The sequence below is a fragment of the Melopsittacus undulatus genome, chromosome 7, assembly GCF_012275295.1.
Source record: "Melopsittacus undulatus isolate bMelUnd1 chromosome 7, bMelUnd1.mat.Z, whole genome shotgun sequence".
Classification (NCBI taxonomy): Eukaryota; Metazoa; Chordata; class Aves; order Psittaciformes; family Psittaculidae; genus Melopsittacus; species Melopsittacus undulatus.
This window is the reverse complement of record NC_047533.1, coordinates 56,674,687-56,693,643: the sequence shown is the minus strand read 5'-3', so window position 1 is coordinate 56,693,643 and position 18,957 is coordinate 56,674,687. Positions and strand designations below refer to the sequence as shown.

The window sequence follows — 18,957 nt, the reverse complement described above, 5'->3', positions numbered from 1 at the left end:
ACTAATTAGTGAAAGCATGGATTTTCAGATTTCAAAGATGTTCTTGGGTTTAAATAAATATTAGTCTCTACATTTCTAAATCGAGCAGAAGCTTTGAAATGGAGCAGTTCTGCTGCCAGCCTAAGTATTTTAAGGCTCTCAGGAGTCAAAAGTGTTTAAGTGATCTCTAATTTTAAATCATAGTCACAAAAAATATTTACTGAAGTACTGTTTCAGAATTAATCTTATGAAATTCACAGACTTGGCGATAAAATATGTTTTTCACAGTTTCATGTTGTTGTCTTAGTTCTATTTCGATCCTTCTGGTAGCCTGCCTGGGTAGCGAGTAGACAACAGAAACTGATAAGTCAGAAACTGCAATCGCTGCTCAAATGAGGAAAGCTTTAGTAGAAATCTGAATTTGATCAGGAGGAATTTTTTTTCTTTGGACTACAGCAGCAGTATGTATTCTTAGCAGTAAAATGCCAGCCATGTTTTCACAAAGTCATATGCTAGGTTGCAATATGTGAAAAGAAGATGTTTCTGTCAAACATGCTTAGGCCCAAAATTGGACAGAGATTAAAGGTAAAACCCATGACTCCAGTGGTGGGAAATTCAAACACTCCTGGGGGTACAATCTTTACAAAAGTTATATAGAAATGATCTATAAGCTCAGCTTTCATTAGTATATCTGCAGCATCATTCAGTAAACCTCAACTATTCCCTCCAGGTAGGGTAAAGTAACAGGTAAGTCTTGTGCAAAAAGTAAATTATGTGTTTCCAGTAATATTTGTTTTAGAGAAGACAGAATAGAGAGAAAGTTCTAACAAATCCATGATACTAAGCAAATGATTCTGTTTTGTCCCTGAATTTCCTTTTGGAAATGTGGGTGTCCTTTCTTCTACAAGAGACAGGTGAGGTCAGATTTCTACCCACATTACCCCAGGAAAGGGCCTTATTGACAAGAGACTGACAAGTGATTGCTCCAGTGAAGCAGAACTATAAATCCCTCACCCTAGTTTCTCCTCCTCCCCTCTCAGAGCATCCCAGCCTCTAGACCTGAAATCTGGTCAACCAATCTCAGAGGCCTTAGTGTTCTTGTTCTCAAGTGTGATCTCCAGTGAGTTGACAAAGCCCTATAAGACCCGCCTCTATGCTTAGTTTTCTCCTAGACAGATCGTGCCTAGTGCATCAACCTCTGGAGCACTGACATATTGCCATGTCTTTCTATGTGCCTATTTTTGGAGTTCAGGTCTGAATGTGGCCCTTTGTGCCTCAGCTATCATTTTGCTGATGAGATAAGACTATTTTTATTCTGTGCCTCACTTATTTAAATGTCAACCCTTTAATTCAGAAGCATCCTTCACCATGTGCATAAATCTGATAAAGCATCAAGGGAAATGGAAAAATGGGAGCTCTAAGCACAGTAAAAATGAGAGTAAAACTATACGTCCTGTGTACAAATGCATTCTTAATTGCTATTGTTAGAATACAATGTTCTGTGAACTTTATTACTATAGACTAGCTATCATAAAAATCTCTTGACTTTTTAAATGATGTGGCTAGGAAGAAGATTTCTGCCGCTGAGAATGGAGACAATTTTGAATACAGAACAGAATGGTATAAGATAAATATTCAGAAACTCATGAAGTTAACTTTCTGTACACACAGATCAAATCATAAAAAAAATGACTAGGCAACCTAGTCATAACTGCACTATTTGTAATGGGATATTAAGCTTTAGTTATGTTATTGTCTTAGGCTACATAAGCCACAAGGAAAGGAGAAAATAAATAACATTCTTGCAGATTGCTTAATTGTAGAAAACAGGAGGCTGTACTACTCGCAGTTTTGCTTTGCAAGCAAATTCCATGGTTAAAAGGTGGGGAGATGGGCTGGGGGGGGAAACAAGGCCCCAGCTAGCATTAATCAGTATGGGGATCACTGGGGTAAAATCTCAGACCTCTACTGAAATGAGAAGGTCACAGTGTGAACAGCTCTAACTCCACTGAAATATACTGCTTGTCACTACCTGGGGATTTTGATCCTGTCGTTAGAACCAGGAAGGATATATATAGGTCATGGACTTGTTCACAGGGGCTAAAACTTGCCAAGTTTGTGATGCTAAGGGCTATCTACTTCCCAGCACTTGAGCTTGAGGAGGTAAGATGGATATATGACCTCACAGTGCTGATTCAGAAGCTGACTTTTGCCAAAGTCAAGGGCAGTGCTAGCAGTAACACCCACCTTGAGTGTACTGTTTAACAGAAAAGGAGCTGTAAAAAGGAGCATGTCCTTCTTAGCATCTTACAGTTATGTTTTCTAGCTCATTGTGACTTACTGGAGAGAAGAACCAGTAATATAATTTGCAAACTGCTTAAAGACCTGACACTCACAAGCTCTACCCCTACAGACACAGCTAAGGAAGGGCAGTGGGCTTGTTGTACCCCCATGTGAGCAGGGTGGGATCTGTGGGCTGTCTGAGGGATGAATCTAATCATTTGTCCTACAGCCATGACAGCAGTTAGCAGAAACTCACTTGCAAGGAACTAAAGGAGTTGCAAACAATTAATGGTTTGTTTTCCAATGCTATGAATGGCTTTAATGTCTTACAGAACCTGTAGTTATGTCTTACTCATGTTTCTCACTGCAGAAATTGGGAATCTCATTACCCAATACATGGATGTTGGAAAGGTTTCTTTATCTCCCATTCCTTCACTGTCCTTTCAAACTCTTCTGCTGTTGGGCTGTGAAAGAACTGAATCTTTCATTTCCTTCTTGCACAGATGAGTCTGTAAAGTTAGAGTTCCCCCCAACCTTATTTGAGTGGAAAATGTTGCCTCTCTCCCACCAGCCTGACCTTCCAACACCTGCTTAACAGTAAAATAACTGAAGTCCAACTGAGAGCAGAACTAAACAGACAGTCATGGCTGCCCATAGCAAATGATTTTGTTTTACACGGAGATTCAAAATTCCTGTGACTCCTGAGCCTGGCTGGGCATCTTCTGCCTGGAATCCTTGGCCTCACCACTCTCTCAAAACTATTCTTCAGGTGATCAAAGGGTAAGACATTCCTGTTCAATAATTTTCCTGCATTAGTAACAGGGTTACCAGAAATCCATTTTTTGTTTTTAGTGTATTTCCACTTCAAAGCTGAGGAGCCTTGCACCACATTAATGTATTTGGGTACAGGTCCTGCACAGACATATAAACCCTAGATAAGCTAAAACTGGTTTTAGGTTATTAATTTTTTTTCCCCTGATGCAATATTGTTATGTCCACCTTCTAATTAAATGGATGTCAGAGTTAGCACACTCATAACTTGGCTCACTGTCTATTTAATTCTGGTTTGACTACTGATAAAGTAATTGCACCATTTGGCATAGGAAAGGGCAGACTGAGGAAGCTGGAGTAATTTGATGCTAAAACACACTATACATTAAGACGTACCATGTTGATTGCTACAAGTACATACTTACTGTGGTCCAACCGACCTGCTGACCCAGGTCTGTAAAATACAGTGTAATGATGGAGGAAACAGCAAGGCTTTGAATGCTAATACAATCCTTCAAATAGGGCCCATCTGTAATGACAAAAGGGAAAGAGAAGATGGAAAGAGCACCAGGCATTCTCTCAGAGGCCGAACATTACACATAGGCTGCCTTGTAATGGTGAAGGTGTATGCCCAGCTTGTATTCTGATTTATTTTGGTAACTTGGTACTTATTCTCCAGGTCAGCAATTTATAACATTTCTATTGGAGTTATTCTGTTCTCATTTAAAAAGAACAACAAGATTAGGCTGACATGATGTTGGGCAGTAATGCATAGCAATTGTTATGGTGCTATCTCTGTTAATCTAGACCATTAGAAACATGCCATGGAATCACACAGACAACTTCTTAGAGCACTTTTTGTTCTGTCTTGCAGGACTAGTGAGAAAGTCAGTGTTATGTGGTGTTTCTCTCACTGGTATCTTTTCCTGAAGCATCTTCATTCTCAAGCTATTTTATGATAAGTGGCACCATAATGATGAGTACAATTTCTTGAGCAAAGGCCCACAGTCCATGATATCTTTTGTAAGCAGCCTGACCTCAGCAGACCAGATGTATAAATCTGAGCAGTACATTGCTTTTCACAGTATTCTCAGGCATCTGCTTCCAGTTCTGATGGATCCAGAATGTGCACACAGAGACATAAAATGGCAATTTTTTTTAATAGAGCCAGTAAGCTGGATATTGGGAAACCCCAACAGCCACTTTATGTATTGTGTCTCCCTTTCAACATATGTTTGATGGCTGCTTAAGTCCACGAGGGTGCTAACTTTCACCAGGTGCTGAGCCACCATTTTCTATGGCTCTGCAATGCTGCATCCACAGAACAGATGCCACACAGCCCGTAGCAGCTTCATCTCCCACTGTCATGTCCACCAAGAGCTGGTGTACTGACAACAATGCCTGTTGCATCTTCTGATGAGGCTGTGAGCAAGTATTGAAAGGGATAATGCAGTGAGTGGGGGAAGTGAGTAAATGGTTTTCAAACTGCCTTGTCTTCATTATTTGATCATATACTGTATCCTGAAGCATTTTTACTTAGTGGTTATGAAAACCATTAGATTCCATTATTAATGAGAAAGTTAATAAGTTAATCATTGATATCAATTAATGAAAAAGTGCCAACAGTTCACCTAATAACACAGAGTGATATTGTTAAGAGGAGAAACTTGCCAGAGGATTAGTAATGCATTAGGTAGCTGTATTCAACCATATGAATACTTACTGCGTTCCAGTTGCAGGCCAACGCGGGAAGGGTACCACTGGGGACCTGTTAAAATCACAAAGCATGGCGGTTAATTTCATGGTAGAGGATCTAAATTTCTCTTTCTATTAGTATTCTTTTCAGGTGATTGCTACAAATTTAAGGTTAAAATAAATCCTCTCTTTCAGTCTCAGCTATACAAGGAGAATTCAAGAGAGCTAGGAGGAGCGCACAGTACACATACAGAACCAGAAATCCCCTCTTCCCATGGGAGTGTTGGAAGGGCCAATCTCTATGCTGAATGCTCCATCAGCACACACACACAAATGGGTGTGTGTGCGCATCATTGGGAAGTGTAAAGAGGATCCTATTTATTAGTGTGTTTGCCAAAACTCTGTAATAAATGTGTCAGTTGCACTGTCACCACCCCCAGCCATTTCTACTGCATTTTCTTTATTTCCTTTGATACACCTTAGGACAGTCAATAGCCTGAAAAGATTTGCTTTGTCTTTTTAATTCAAAGTCCAAGTGAAATTGGTCAAATATAGCCACAGTTTTCTTTAGACCTGCTTTACAATTGTTACTATTCCTGTATATCAGTATTCCTGCACCTCAAACAAATGGAAAAAAATTCTGCACAATGACTGTGATCAGACATGGGAACATTTGCCCAAAAGGCTGTGGGATCTGCTTCCCTGGAAATAGGCTTCAGCTGGGGAAGACCCTGTGCAGTCTTACAGGTCTTGAAAGCTGGCTCTGCTCTGAGCAGGAGCCTGGAGCAGATGAACTCCACATGTTGCTTCTACCTTTACTGTATTTTGGATGATGAGGAGAGATTGTTGACCCCATCAGCTGCCAGCTGGAGGGGAAAGGGAGCTACAGGAGTAGGAAGGAAAGGGAGTATACAATGTGCAACGTAGCCACTGTGCAGTGGCACTCAGCACACTCTCATTTCAGAATCATTTGGTCTGAGTTTTGTAGGTAGGCAGGAACAGGCATTAGATGAACCCATGAACCAGGGCTAATGGCAGAAGGCAAGATATCCATCAAGTAAGTCACAAACATTATTCTTTCCAGGTATTACAACAATCCATGGCTATTAAAGATAACAAAAGGAAGATAGAGAAAGAGCAGCTGTCTGACTTGTCAAGGAAGATATGATTTGCTCCAGGACAGCAGATATCAGTAGTTATTTGGGTGCCTGAAATGCAATGTACTTGCGTTAAATTGGAATCTTCTCCTCAGCTCTCCCCTCCCCATATTACAGTATGTTTCAATAAAAGCCAATTTACCTGATCCTGTGGCAATGTGCCTTTAGGTATGGCTCATAATCTTCACAAGGGCAAACAGAGGTTGTGCGTTTCAGCACGTCATCACACATTTCCAGTCCTTTAGCCTCAGTACACCATTATGTTCAAGCATACTTAAAGATTTAGACAGATGGAACTGTGCTTTTGCTGCTGCTTCTCTGCAGTGACCTTATTATCACACCACTGTGTCTCTCTGGTTTCCAGACTATCCTTCGTGTATTTTGCTGGAGGGACCTGGAATTAGCTTTTGGGATATTCCTTCCCAGCTTTTACTATTGGTGGGGGGCCACTAGCTAACATCAAGTGGAAATTATATGCAAATGGAGTAGGGGACAAAGTCCAAACACATCTCTTTTTGTACATATCATGGGTTTAGTCTGAACATGAAAGTTTCCCATTTTGTCTTTATAGCAGCAGACGTTAGCAAGGCTCTTCTTAAGCCTTAACTGTCTAGGTTCCTGGGAAAACCAATATTGTTTTCTGGAGAGAAGTGTGATTGCACTTTATTTCTTGGATCTCAGAGACTCATCAGCCTGATGAGACTCATTTCATAAACCTCACACACTCCTAAACATCAAAGATTTGCCTGCTCACCACTTGATAGCAGTCAGCCAAGGGGACTGTGGCCTCACTTGTCAGCATTTTTCTGCCTTCTTCCTGTGACTGAGTGTTTCCCATGGGGAACACTAGGACAGCTCTGGACTTCTGTTTGACAATGTGGGAAGCCATTCCAATCCAGCCTGGCTCTGGCAAACACACATTCATGTCATTCCTATAGAAAAAGAGCTCTTCTTCCTTTTAATAGTGAAAAGAAGCCAAGCAACTAATTATCACCTGTATTAATTCTTGCTACTACTTGTCAGAATAAGGGGTTGATGGCTCTCTTGGATATCTAGAGGCATCATTTGGCAGATTAGCTTAACCTGCCATCAGCAGGAGTATAGAAGTGCATGTGGAGACTGCATGCTCCCAGATAAACAAGTACTCACTAAAGATAGAGAACAGATGCAGTTGAGTGCAACACTCCAAGGCTCCTCTGCACTCCCACACCTGGCTAAGCTCCCCTCATTGCCAGTCTGGAAGGTTTCTCTGGAGGGTTTCTCTTTTGTAGATTTTTTTTTTTTTTTTTCAGTATGGTTTACTTTCCAGTTTACTCTTATTAACACTTTCCATTGGTGTCTCCTGCAGAGATTAATGTCAGTCCAAGAGCGTGGCTGACTGAGTTTATCTTGTTGTATCTAAGATCAGACATGTATTGGTATTTACTTTCTGACATTGTGATAGTGTATCAGAGCTCAGTCACATAGTATTGAGTAGATCACCTCCCTGTATAGTCCTTGTGATCAGCAGGGCTGTTCTGTTCCCTTAAGCAGGGCTATAGTTTTTTGGCTATGTACTTGGAAAAGACTGCAAAAATAACATTTCAGCCCACTTGTACCACCAACCAGCTTTCACTTGAAAAAGCAGGTACAGACTTGACCATAAAACACTGGTTCAAACAACAGCTCTATTTAGCCAATATTATATTCTCTGATGTTTAGCCAATACTGTGGGTCCTCCATCACATTCCTTAGATTTCTGAGTTTGTGTAGAACAGCTTCAGATCCTTTCCTTGCTGTGCATATTGAAATATCCTGGTTTTCCATCTCCTGTTTGACTATTTCTAACCTCCTAACTTATCCTTCTCCTGATGTTTGTCTTGGTCTTTTAATACAGTCACCCCTCAACTTCATGCACTTAGGAACCTGAAAGCTTTGCCCATTCCTCACAAACTCCTTGATTTTAACTGACATCTTCACTTAGCAGTCTGATCTAGTGAAAGATGTCCCTGCGCATGGCAGGGGAAGGGGGCAGACTAGATGATCTTTGAACATACATTCCAAATCAAACTGTTCTACAATTCTATGATTCATACTGTTATGGTTCAGACAATGTTTATTCCATGTGTACAGGCTTCATTTAGTCAAGAAGTGTAAACAATTCATGATAAGTCTTAAACCTTTTACCTTATTCCATCTTCTCTGTAGGAAATCTGTTCCAAATTTGTAGAAAAACTCCATGCTTTTACTTAAAAACTGTTGAAACATTTTAATGTTGATACCTTTAAAGTGTCACAATTTTTCAACATAGGAGAGTATTTTCTTGGAAAATGATTCAGTGTTCACTTTTAATAATTTCTTTTTAAAAATGGACATAAGGAAAAATATCTGATTTTGGATGGGTCATTTGTTATACTTGCGACTATTTAAAACAAAAATTAAAACATAAGCAAACTGACAGGATATATAAAAATTGATAGCCAGCTTTAAATTGACTATACATAAGTATGAAATCACCTGTCGATACTGGATATAAAAAAGAGATGCTGTGCTATTAAATAACCATACAAATGTTTGCTACAATGACAGTATCAGTACCATGCCCAGCTGCCAATACTGCTATGGAAAGATACACAGAAAACCAAGTTCTACTGCTCCCACTGCTCACACAGTTTGTTTTTTCACTGTATTTATACTAGAATTTCCATAAATGAGCAGGCTGTCAATCACAGGACCTGAGGACAGTTTTAAAAGCCCATATGCAGTTTTGAAAGTGTCCAAAGGTACTTTCTATCCATATGGAAGTCAAACTGAGCTTCATGTGTGCTTCACTACTTAAATATCACAAGAGGTTTTGAAAATTTAACAAATAAGGAATCTAAGTACCGGATACTTTCCAATGGTTATGAAACTGAAGGGGTCAGTCTAATTTTTGTTAAGATTCAGAAAGAGCCTTCGATAAAAATTCTTAAGTACATTGCTTGTTCTGTGGTAAATTACACAAATGCACATTTGTCACAATGTATTTATGAAGTTACATGAACATGTATGACAGCAAAGGTATAACATGATGATGGCATCTCTTACTGGGTAATTCAGTGTGTTCCTTAGAATGTGGCCCTGCAAAAGCTATTGTTCTGGGGAGTAAGGAGTGTAAGAAATGCAAAACAGAGTTGACAGACACAATTTGGTGGTAATTAGCAGACTGACTTTCCATGATCAGCTAATTTTGTTATCAGTTAAATTGTTTGCTTCTCATTGTATTTCAGCAACCATGCATCTGCAATGACAAACAGCCTTAAATAATTACAAGCAATACTCACTGTGGTATGAATAGGATGATATGAACAACAAAATAACTATAATCAATCAGCAGTAGCAAGTTTAAAGTTGTTTTCAAGCTTAAATTTTAAACTTTACTATTTTATTTTTTAGTTTAAAAATTTAGATTTGCAGAAATATGGACAGTTCTGGGGACCACTGCAGCACCAGTATCCCTTATATGATCACAAAATGTTACACATTCGCTGAGAAATGTCACAGCATTTGGTCCTGTGAGCTGAGCATGGCTGAAATGCATTCCCTCGTGTTAATGAGACGTTAGTTTTTATATCTGTATAGCAATAAGAAGAGGTTGCTAGGAAAGATTCACGTACCAGTATGTGTGGAGATGGTGTCTTTAGACAGGACAACTTCTGAGAAAATGGGGATAGAGATATTGCCATGCTTACAATTATAGCCTGTGCTGGATTGAGGTTTGCATATCCTGAGCTGACAGCAGGAAAAGTGGGATGCTGAAACAACTTGAAGCTGTTGCTTTCTGCTTTTATTTGGAAGAAAAGGCTGTGAGATTTATTGTGCTGTCATTCCACTTGAGTGATTCCTGAGCATGATGGCAGTAAGCAAAACACACCTAAGAACCACAGTAAAACTAAGTTGGGCCATAAGACCAAGAAAGCAAGTATCTGAAGCTATTACTTACTATTTTTGCCTTCACTGTAATAAATGACAGCTACTGACTACTGCAATCTGAACGGCTGTCTCACTTTAAGAATTGCAGCAGCAAGCCTAGGGCAAGCAAGGTTGCACTCAGAAGGCCCTTTTTGGTCACACACCTAAAGATGTTTTGTTGCTTTGACCCACAAATCACCCAGCACAAGCACCTGTGTCTCTTTTTTTCAGGGCTAGTGCTGAGACATCAGCTCTAGCCAGGCCTACTCTAGCTACCAGCCAGCTGTATTGGCCTGGCACCATATTGAGCTCCTGAGCCCAGATGTGCTTGCAAGGGCCACAAAGTGTATGCTGCTTCCAGCTCTCACTAAGCCTTTAGGGGACAGGATTGGCCTTGGGAAGTGTCGTGGTTTAAGCCTGGCTGACAACTAAGTACCATGCAGCCTCTCTCATTTCACTCCATTTCCCCCCCTTTTCCGGGAGAGATAAGGGTAGGATAAGAATTTGGAAGAATGTAAAACCCACAGGTTGAGATGAGAACAGTTTAATAATTTGAAATTAAGTAAAATATAGTGATAATAGAAATAATATCAACAATAACTATACTTATAACAGGGAACAACAAGAAAAGATAAATGAGAATTCAGAAAACCCAAGTGATGCACAATACAATTACTCTCCACCCACTGACTGATACCCAGCCCAACCTGAGCAGTGATCGGTGTCTTCTGGGTAACTCCCCCCAGTTTATATACAGGGCATGATGTGCTGTGGTATGGAATACCCCATTGGCTATTTTGGGTCAGGTGTCCTGTCTCTGCTTCCTCCTGGCTTCTCGTGCCCCTCTTCACTAGCAGAGCATGAGGGACTGAAATGGGCTTGATCAGAGTAAGTACTACTTAGCAAAAGCTAAAACATCTGTATGTTATCAGCATTGTTCTCACCCTAAACCCAAACCCCAAAACCCAGCACTGCACCAGCTACTGGGAAGAAAAATAACTCTATCCCAGCTAAAACCAGGACAGGCAGGTATTTGCTGGATCCAGGATCATTTAGCTGGGCTGTTGCTTTTTTTTGTAGAAGGACCTATAATGTGGTATATCAGAGTGTTTAAAGAGCTGTAGCAAAGTCTTGAACTAGATCCATGTTTTTATCAGTCAGCGAAAGGAGCAGATCCAATATTCAGTAAAATCTCATCAGGGCACTGAAATGGATGATGATTTTAATGGCTCCATACCCAGGGACAAATCCCTTTTCTTTGTCAGCTTTTTTTCCTCTGTTTTCTCTGATTTGTTTAATTTGTAAGGTTTCCAGGGAAGATCTCAGATGAATCAAATTAATCTGATTGCATTTTCACTGCAAAAAAAACTTCTATAAATGCCTGAACAACTTGAGGAACAGAACACACACCCCTCCCCCCTGCCCCAGCCTTTTTTTTCCCCAAAAATAAAGAAAACATCTCAGACTTCAGCTATATTCTGATTGAGCAATAATGGAAAAGTTACTTAAGAGTCAGCAGTTTTTCCTAATGAAGATCAATTTTTATTAGTGGTAAACAGAATATTATTTGTCATTTAGAGGTCAATTTATGTCACTAGCAGATTAAGCTTTCAGTTTGCCTTCTGAAACAGCTTGACACTGAAAGCAACTGTGGAAATTCAGACAAGCAAAAAGCATCAGAAACTAAAAGCAAGCAAGAATACAACATTTAGATCTGTATGTTATTATTTTTGCTATATTGTTTATTCTTTCTACTTCAAAAAAAAAAGAGAGAGAAAAAGAAAAATTCAGCTGTGTGCATTTCAATTTTCTGTGTAGCCTGCTGCAGAAAGTATAATTAATTTTGATCTTTCTATGTGGATTTGCATTTAAATGAATGTGCGTGGGCAAGGGAAGGGAAAGGGAATGAGACTCACCTTTCATTTCATTAATAACAGCCACAGAGCAGAATACAGAAAAACAAGTAAACAGATACTCTGACAAGCCTCGAGCTTGAGGCATCATTCCCATAAGGGACTGCCCTTAATCAGTGCAAGAAGGTGAGAAGGTGCTGAGGGCACCAGGCACTGCAGGGCACAGCAGCTGGCCTGGCTCCCTGCAGCGTGGGCTTCAGGCTGCTTTTGCTGCCTTTGCGACACATAGAGTAGTGCATTGTCACTGTGGGGAGTGGGGTGGTGGGTGGTGGGCAGGTTGGTCAGTGAAGCTGGACTCTGTGTAATGGGTTTAGGGATTCTTTTGACCAGGGATTCCCAGGGAGGACTGTGTCCTGTGATCCATGCTCTAAAATAGCACAGTCTGCTTTGTATTTGCAGACAGTTGTGTTTGGGCTCTGAAATGCCAACCCCAATTAAGAGAGAGGTGTGTAATTTATGCCAGACGAGGATCTGTATTCTGGAAGTTATCTTTGTCTTTGATTCTCCTGCCTCTACAGGTTTGGAAAGGGTAACAAAGATAATTGTTGAGGGGGCTGTGAGAATTCAAGGTGGATTCTTTTCCTAAGTATGAACTCTGTCAGTGAAGCCTTCATACAAAGAATGAGCAGAACATGAGAAACTGCATGTTAAGGAGCATACATTTGCCAAATTAAATATATGTTCCAGGGACTAAAAATATCCTTCCTTCTCTTATCTGCCTTTCCATATTCTATCATGGGATTTTTTAAAATGCAGTTTAGTGTTTAGTGGTTTATGAAATCAGTTGCTCTCTATCCTGAACCTTTAAATGTTCAAATACCTCTACTGGTGTGGCAGTAGCTAACTCAGACAAGGGATTCAAAGGCAGCAAATCAGAACATTTAAACACAAGTATCTGACTATCCTTGTGGTCCCAGAAAACACAAGTAGTAAGATATAAAGGCCTGTTTTAAAATGTTTCTTTCAAAACTGTAGCTCATGTTCAGCCTGTGCCAGGTTCAGAGAGAACAAACAGTGCTGTGCCTTGCAGTGTTACAGATAAGGCAGTGTTTCAGAACACTGATAACACAGGTCATTGCCTCCTCACTTCAGAAATCAGTATCCCAACTCTAGATTGGATACTAGCTCAGCACGAGTGCTAAGCACATTTAGGTAGCAGCATGAGGGGCAGAGAAGAGAACTGGCAAGGCCGCTGTTATACCCGGCACTGTCTGTAGGCTTGGGGCTCTGCTGTTTCCAGCATCAGAAAGTACCTGGCGCCCCAACAATCAGAGCTGACACAGCAAAAATGGCTCATAAGCTCATTTGTGCCTCCACCACAGGTGTACTGGGCAGAGGAGAGTCCTACCCCAGGCTCTAGCTGTGTTTCATTAAAAGTGTTCTTTAGTCAATTATCTAATAAAACATGCTAATGAAGCATGATTTTCTTTCAGTATTTGACTGTCCAGGGGATCGCACTCTCTCTAGCCTCTAATCTAATCAGGATACATTCCCTCACTAACCCCAACAGCAGTGTGGATTTTCTATCTAATGGCCATACCAATGCCATCAACAGTTAGCTTAACACCTTTGAACTGACATGATTTCTTCCTTAGTGCAAATTAACTTTTCATAGATTCATTGGTAAATTTATCACATTGAAAATTAATCTTCACTAATACCAGGGCTAAATTGTAGTTTCTCTACAGGCAATGAAGAAAAGGTAGCACAGATCTGCCCTGCTTTGGCAGCAGATAAAACATTAGCATGAAAGCCAGAATCTCAGTCATGTTCCTGTGTCCTTCCTGGGAGAAATTATTTGGGCTGGTTTAATTTTTCATCCCACCATGTTACTTAGGTTGAGCAAAGGCTTCAGGGCCTCGGAAACACTGCCACAGTGTTTGGGAAACTGCTTTTCCCATGCCAGCTCTGCAACAGAGGACAAATCATTTTCCTTAAATAAACAGCAAACATGTTTGATTCAAGTTCACCTCCTGTGCATGCTGTGAACGATGCTCTAGCCCACATGGAGAGCACAGAACACACCATCCAAAGCTCTCCCGGTAGGAGATGAACCCAGGCAGGCTGTCTGCACATCAACCAAGAGGCAGCCATGTAGAAAGAATGCTTAAAATTGCTTTTCCACACTTACACAGTCATGACCACTGTGGGACTTGATTATGGCAATAGTGCTAGGTGAATATGCTCATTCTCATACTTGAGTGATGAGATTTCATCCCATTACATACAGCAAACACTTAATGGCCTTTGAACACCTCTACTGCTTTTCCTCTGTATATGTTAAAGCCACAAGTCATCTAGACTGTTTGTGAACAAAATCTTGTGCTCTAATAGCAGAATATAAAAAAATACTGCCTTCCCTTTAGTATGTACTTAAACCAGAGCAATATGCATTGTTCAAAGCAAATAAACCACTGGCATAACCTTCTCTTTATTCTACTTCAGTGCCAAAAATTCAGTAAAAATTTTTGGAGCTAGCCTTCTTATTTGCAAGCAGAATTGGCTGAAAGTTTTCACAAGTGTTTTTGTTGCTGTAGAAATAAGGCTTCTGTTTCAGAATTCAGACTTGTTTATGGAAAATGTGAGGTTGTATATTTTAAACACAGAAAAAAAAACAACTAGTATTGTTTTACATGACTGACTTATTGGTCCTTTTTCAGCCTCTGATTTTTCATGTACAGATGTCTTTTTACTTTTTCTGCCTCCACGTTTTCTTTCTAACCACATTTATGGAGTAATTTAGCTTACAAACTTTCTTTACTTAGAAGCTTTGGTAACTTCTGGTTGCCAGGCTATGGAAATGAAGTTTGCCTGCCTAAAGAAGAAAATTCAGTCCTGTTAACTGATGCTAGTCATGACTTAGCTTTCTGAGCTGGAAATCTTGATTGGAAAACATTGCACCTCCTATATTCATTTTGACAGGAAATCAAAAGTATGAGCCATATTACCCAAAAAAACAAGTCAGAATATAAATGTGCATTGAAAGAGAATAGTGTCTAGATTGCAGCTTTAAACCTGCATCCAATATAGGTCATCACAAAAGCAATAACCAAAGAGATGAAGGAAAAGTTAAGACTTTCTAAGGTGCATGCTAAATAATTAGAGTTTATCTATAACCAAAATGGAGCAAAGTATATACAGAAACAGCCACCTTTCCCCTGGGCTTCAATGCCTGCACCTTTATGTGGTAAATCTTGTTCCGATCACACAGGAAATGTGTCTACACATTGCCACATGCAAAGCCTGCCTTATATCAAGGCATCTAGCAAGTAGTGAATCCAGTGTGCTTGTTTAGACTTACTCGATTTGAAATTGGGAGTTTTATGGCAGATCTTCAAAACCTCAGTGTTTTGTTTTTGTTGTTTCTTTTTTAAGAGATCAAAAATGTTCCTTCAACCAAGGTGCCACCATGCAGTCACCTGAGTATAAATTAAGACAGTTCTTGGCAATGGCCAAACTAAACCCTCATCAGTGTTTACAAATATGTAAAGGGTGGGTGTCAGGATGATGGAGCTAGGCTTTTTTCAGTGATATCCAGTGATAGGACAAGGAGCAATAGATGTAAACTGGAGCATAGGAGATTCCATGTTAACATCAGGAAGAACTTCTTTACTGTAAGACTGACAGAGCATTGGAACAGGTTGCCCAGGGGGGTTGTGGAGTCTCCTACGTTGGAGATGTTCAAGGCCCACCTGGACAAGTTCCTGTGTGATGTACTCTAGGTTACCCTGCTCTTGCAGGGGGGTTGGACTAGATGATCTTTCGAGGTCCCTTCCGACCCTTGGGATTCTGTGATTCTGTGTTGGTAGCCTTCTACATGGCAATGCAGCAGCCACTGCTCTTACCTAATGGATGCAGGGATTATCTCCAGGAAAAACTAGCTTGTTCTCCTAAAGATGAGCAAATTACAGAGAAGTTCTTATCATCTCTAAGCTAGATACTGCTAAGCTTTCTGCACTTTCAGGGACCCCATCTATTTGTGTATGTTTGCTTATTTTCAAACATTCAAAAAAAGAGATCAAAATAATGAAAAAAGGAAGGTAGTAGGTGAAACACTGAGTAGCTTCTATTTCCATAGTCTTTTGAGGGGTCAAGAGATGGCTGTGTCCCTGTTTCCCCAGTGAGGAGATGAGGTGGTTTAGTCCTTCATTGAAAACTGTGAGACTCATTGTTGGGCATAGGAATTAGTTTCAATTTAATGTCAGTTGGTGGAGCATGCTTGGGGGACTGGAAATAACCAAGCTGGAATACAGAGGTAGATGCACTAAAGTACCCAACATCCACTAGCAGCAATGAGAGCCAGGCAGTGGGCAAGATGAGCCCACATTTTACATGAGCACAGCTTGTGAATGAGCTGCAAATCCATTATAATTCACATATCAATTATTTCTATGGTGAATCATTTCCAGCAAATATATTCAATATCACTGCAATTTGGAGACAATTTAGAAAGAGGTGGAATTCCCCTCTACTACATTATTTTTATTGTGGATCATTTGTTCAGCTTCTTGTCTTTGATGCATTGCTTTTATTAACTTGAAGCAGTGGCAAATACCAAGTTTTGCTTGAAAGATTTCTAATTTTGATTGTTCCTAGAGTTTATTTTCTCCCCATGCCAAACCAAAAAAATAAACAAACAGGCTACAAATATGAGAGAGAACACGTATGAAAACAAATGCAAAACAAGTCATCATCACAGAATGACATCCTTCACATTCAGGTTTCAATAGCCTCCCTTGCTTTTGTTCTGCTTACCTGATCCTACCCCCAGAACTGCAGATACTTTTTATGTCACACCTCCTGTTGGCCCTGTGGAAGCTGGGGGCTTCAGAAGCACAGCCAGTGAAGCCATGAGGCAGAGAAGACCTAGTGGAAAGTCTGAATTTACCAGCTAAAGCTGCTGCCTCTTCTCTAACCTAGCAGAGATGACACCATGTGCCTTGTCATTTTTTTCTCTCCCAGAGCTTTCCAAGAAGGAGGTAAGCTTCTCTCTTTCTAGCATGGGAGATTCTCTTGCTTTCTGTTATCTAGAGACTGTTTGCTTTCTTTCACAAGAAGTGTCTGGGACATTTAATGCAGACCCAATTCATGCAGCTCCTCATAGGAGAAACCATTGGATCCTTCTGTAAAACCATCTGCCCAAATTTGGTGTCCAAAAGCACAGGGACTCCTATGAAAATCCCGATACAGATGCAAAGCACATTTAAAGGCCTGAAATGATCTTGACCCTGCCATAATCAACAGGCATCAGTCTTTTTAATGGACATGAGATTCTTTTCACAATCATGAAGACCTGCTGGGGCTTTTAGTGTCTTGAGCTCCTTGAATAAACATTAAACCCACATGAGTCTGGTCGTGAACACCAAGTTACTGTTGGAAGTCTAACTGTCCTTCAGACAAAAAAATGTAATACCCACATTTAGACTGATGTAGAAGCTGTTTAAAAACAAAACTACATTAGCATCTTGTCTTAATAGTTCAGTATGCTTTAATTCTTCATTTTACATGAGACTAGATATTCTCTAGGGCCTGGATTACCTCTACAGGGCCTTGTACCACCTTTTTGTCAGTTGAGCCATAGGCACTAATATAAAACCCATTCTAAATAATAATAGGCAATTCTGGTAAAAAAAAATTGTTGTTTCTCATTTAGATCTGTCAATTAAATCTGCAAAAGCAAGAAAAGCAAAGAATCTAGCTATGAAATTTCCTTTTCTTAATGAGGCATTTAAATAGCATCTCACATTTGTTTTTCAGTTGTTTACATAGGATGTCATTTGTGACGCACTGTTAGAGCCCTGTAAACCTCAGCCGGGAACAATATCCCAGAGAGCAGAGAGGGCCAGTTCTGCTTCAAGCTACATCTCAATAGATTTGCTGCCTTTTCTTTTATTATGTTGCACATCTGAAATGATATCTGTAATCCTGCTAATGAAATGCAATAACATCAGATGCAGCAGCTGCCAAAATAAGAGAAATAATGTACTTTTCCATTAAAGTTTTTTACTTGATCTTCACTTTTTCCATTGCTGATCTAAAAATTTATGGTTTTTTCTGAAGGTCATCTTAGTTCTGTGAACATTTAATGGATAGCCTGACTTTTGTGTTTTAGACACCCTTCTCCCTCTGGTTCAATAGGTCATTTGGCATATATTTAAGTCATTCTTTGTCCCAGATGTTTCTTACGGGATCACAGCCAAAGCAGACAAAAGATCCCAAGGTGGATGAAAGGCAGACTAATTATTCTTATTTTATAGATGAGAAAATGAAGCTCAAAAGGGAGCAAGTGTCTAGCACACAACTCACCCCAGTCAATATCATGACTTTGATTGGGTTTCAATCAAGTCCCAAAGACCTAAATCTTAAAAATAACACTCATTTCCATGTAAATCAGGAGGCTTCAAAAATCTCAGTTGGTCTTCTGGCTTTTATTGTTATCTTTAGAAGACCAAAATGTTTTAAAAATCTGACCCTAAAAAACTTGCTTAAGGTACTATGTTACTAAGTGCACTGCTTCTAAACCACCCAGGTAAGCCAAACATTAACTTTCATAATTCACTACGTAAGGAGAATGTTCTTTGTAACCACATATACATTTCAGAAAGCAAAACTCCAGGGATATGTGATCAGATGCTTTTCAGACTGATTTAACATCTCTTTCTCCAAGACCTATAACGAGATTCAAGTGCTCAGCAAAAGTGAATGCAGGTGTCTAGTCTGGTGCTGGCTCTCATTATTAAGTCCAATTATGCTGGGAGAAAGAAGTCAGACATCAGCACCCAGCTAGAAATGTCTAAATGCAACTTCTGGGCTTTGGCAGTGTCAGTAAGGGACACACAAGTCAGGGCTTGAACAGAAGGGTTATGACCACAACTCAGGATGCAAAATAGTGTCTGTGAAGTGCATGGCACCTTTTGGAGGGCTGCCCAATGGCTACACAACTGTGATTTCAGCTGGAGCATTCCATGCATTGTCTGTCCCTTTTGCAAACTGGCCAGAATTGTTTTTCTGTAATTCCGACCAAGAAGGGGGTGGAGGGGAGGGGATGGGATGGGAAGAGAGAGAGATTTTGGAGTCTAAGGTAAATTTTTAGTCACTTTGAAGATTAAAATCATGATGCTAAATCAGTTTGTCTTTTTTCTTTTAAACTGTGTTAAGTCAATGAAGCCATTCTCATTTCCTGACTGGCTGTTACAAAATAAGTGAAAGTATTCCCTGCTTTCACAGGT

General features: G+C 40.0%; 1 protein-coding gene across 1 annotated transcript in view; it reads right to left on the bottom strand.

The window, feature by feature from the left end:
- TECRL (trans-2,3-enoyl-CoA reductase like) overlaps window positions 1-18,957 on the bottom strand; it is a 62,602-nt gene that overhangs the window by 21,850 nt on the left and 21,795 nt on the right. Inside the window, exons 3-4 of the mRNA XM_005148610.4 lie at window positions 4,757-4,801; window positions 3,459-3,562 (exon numbers count right to left, since the gene is read on the bottom strand). Coding sequence (XP_005148667.2) covers window positions 3,459-3,562; window positions 4,757-4,801 — 149 coding nt within the window. The remainder of the gene's footprint in view (window positions 1-3,458; window positions 3,563-4,756; window positions 4,802-18,957) is intronic.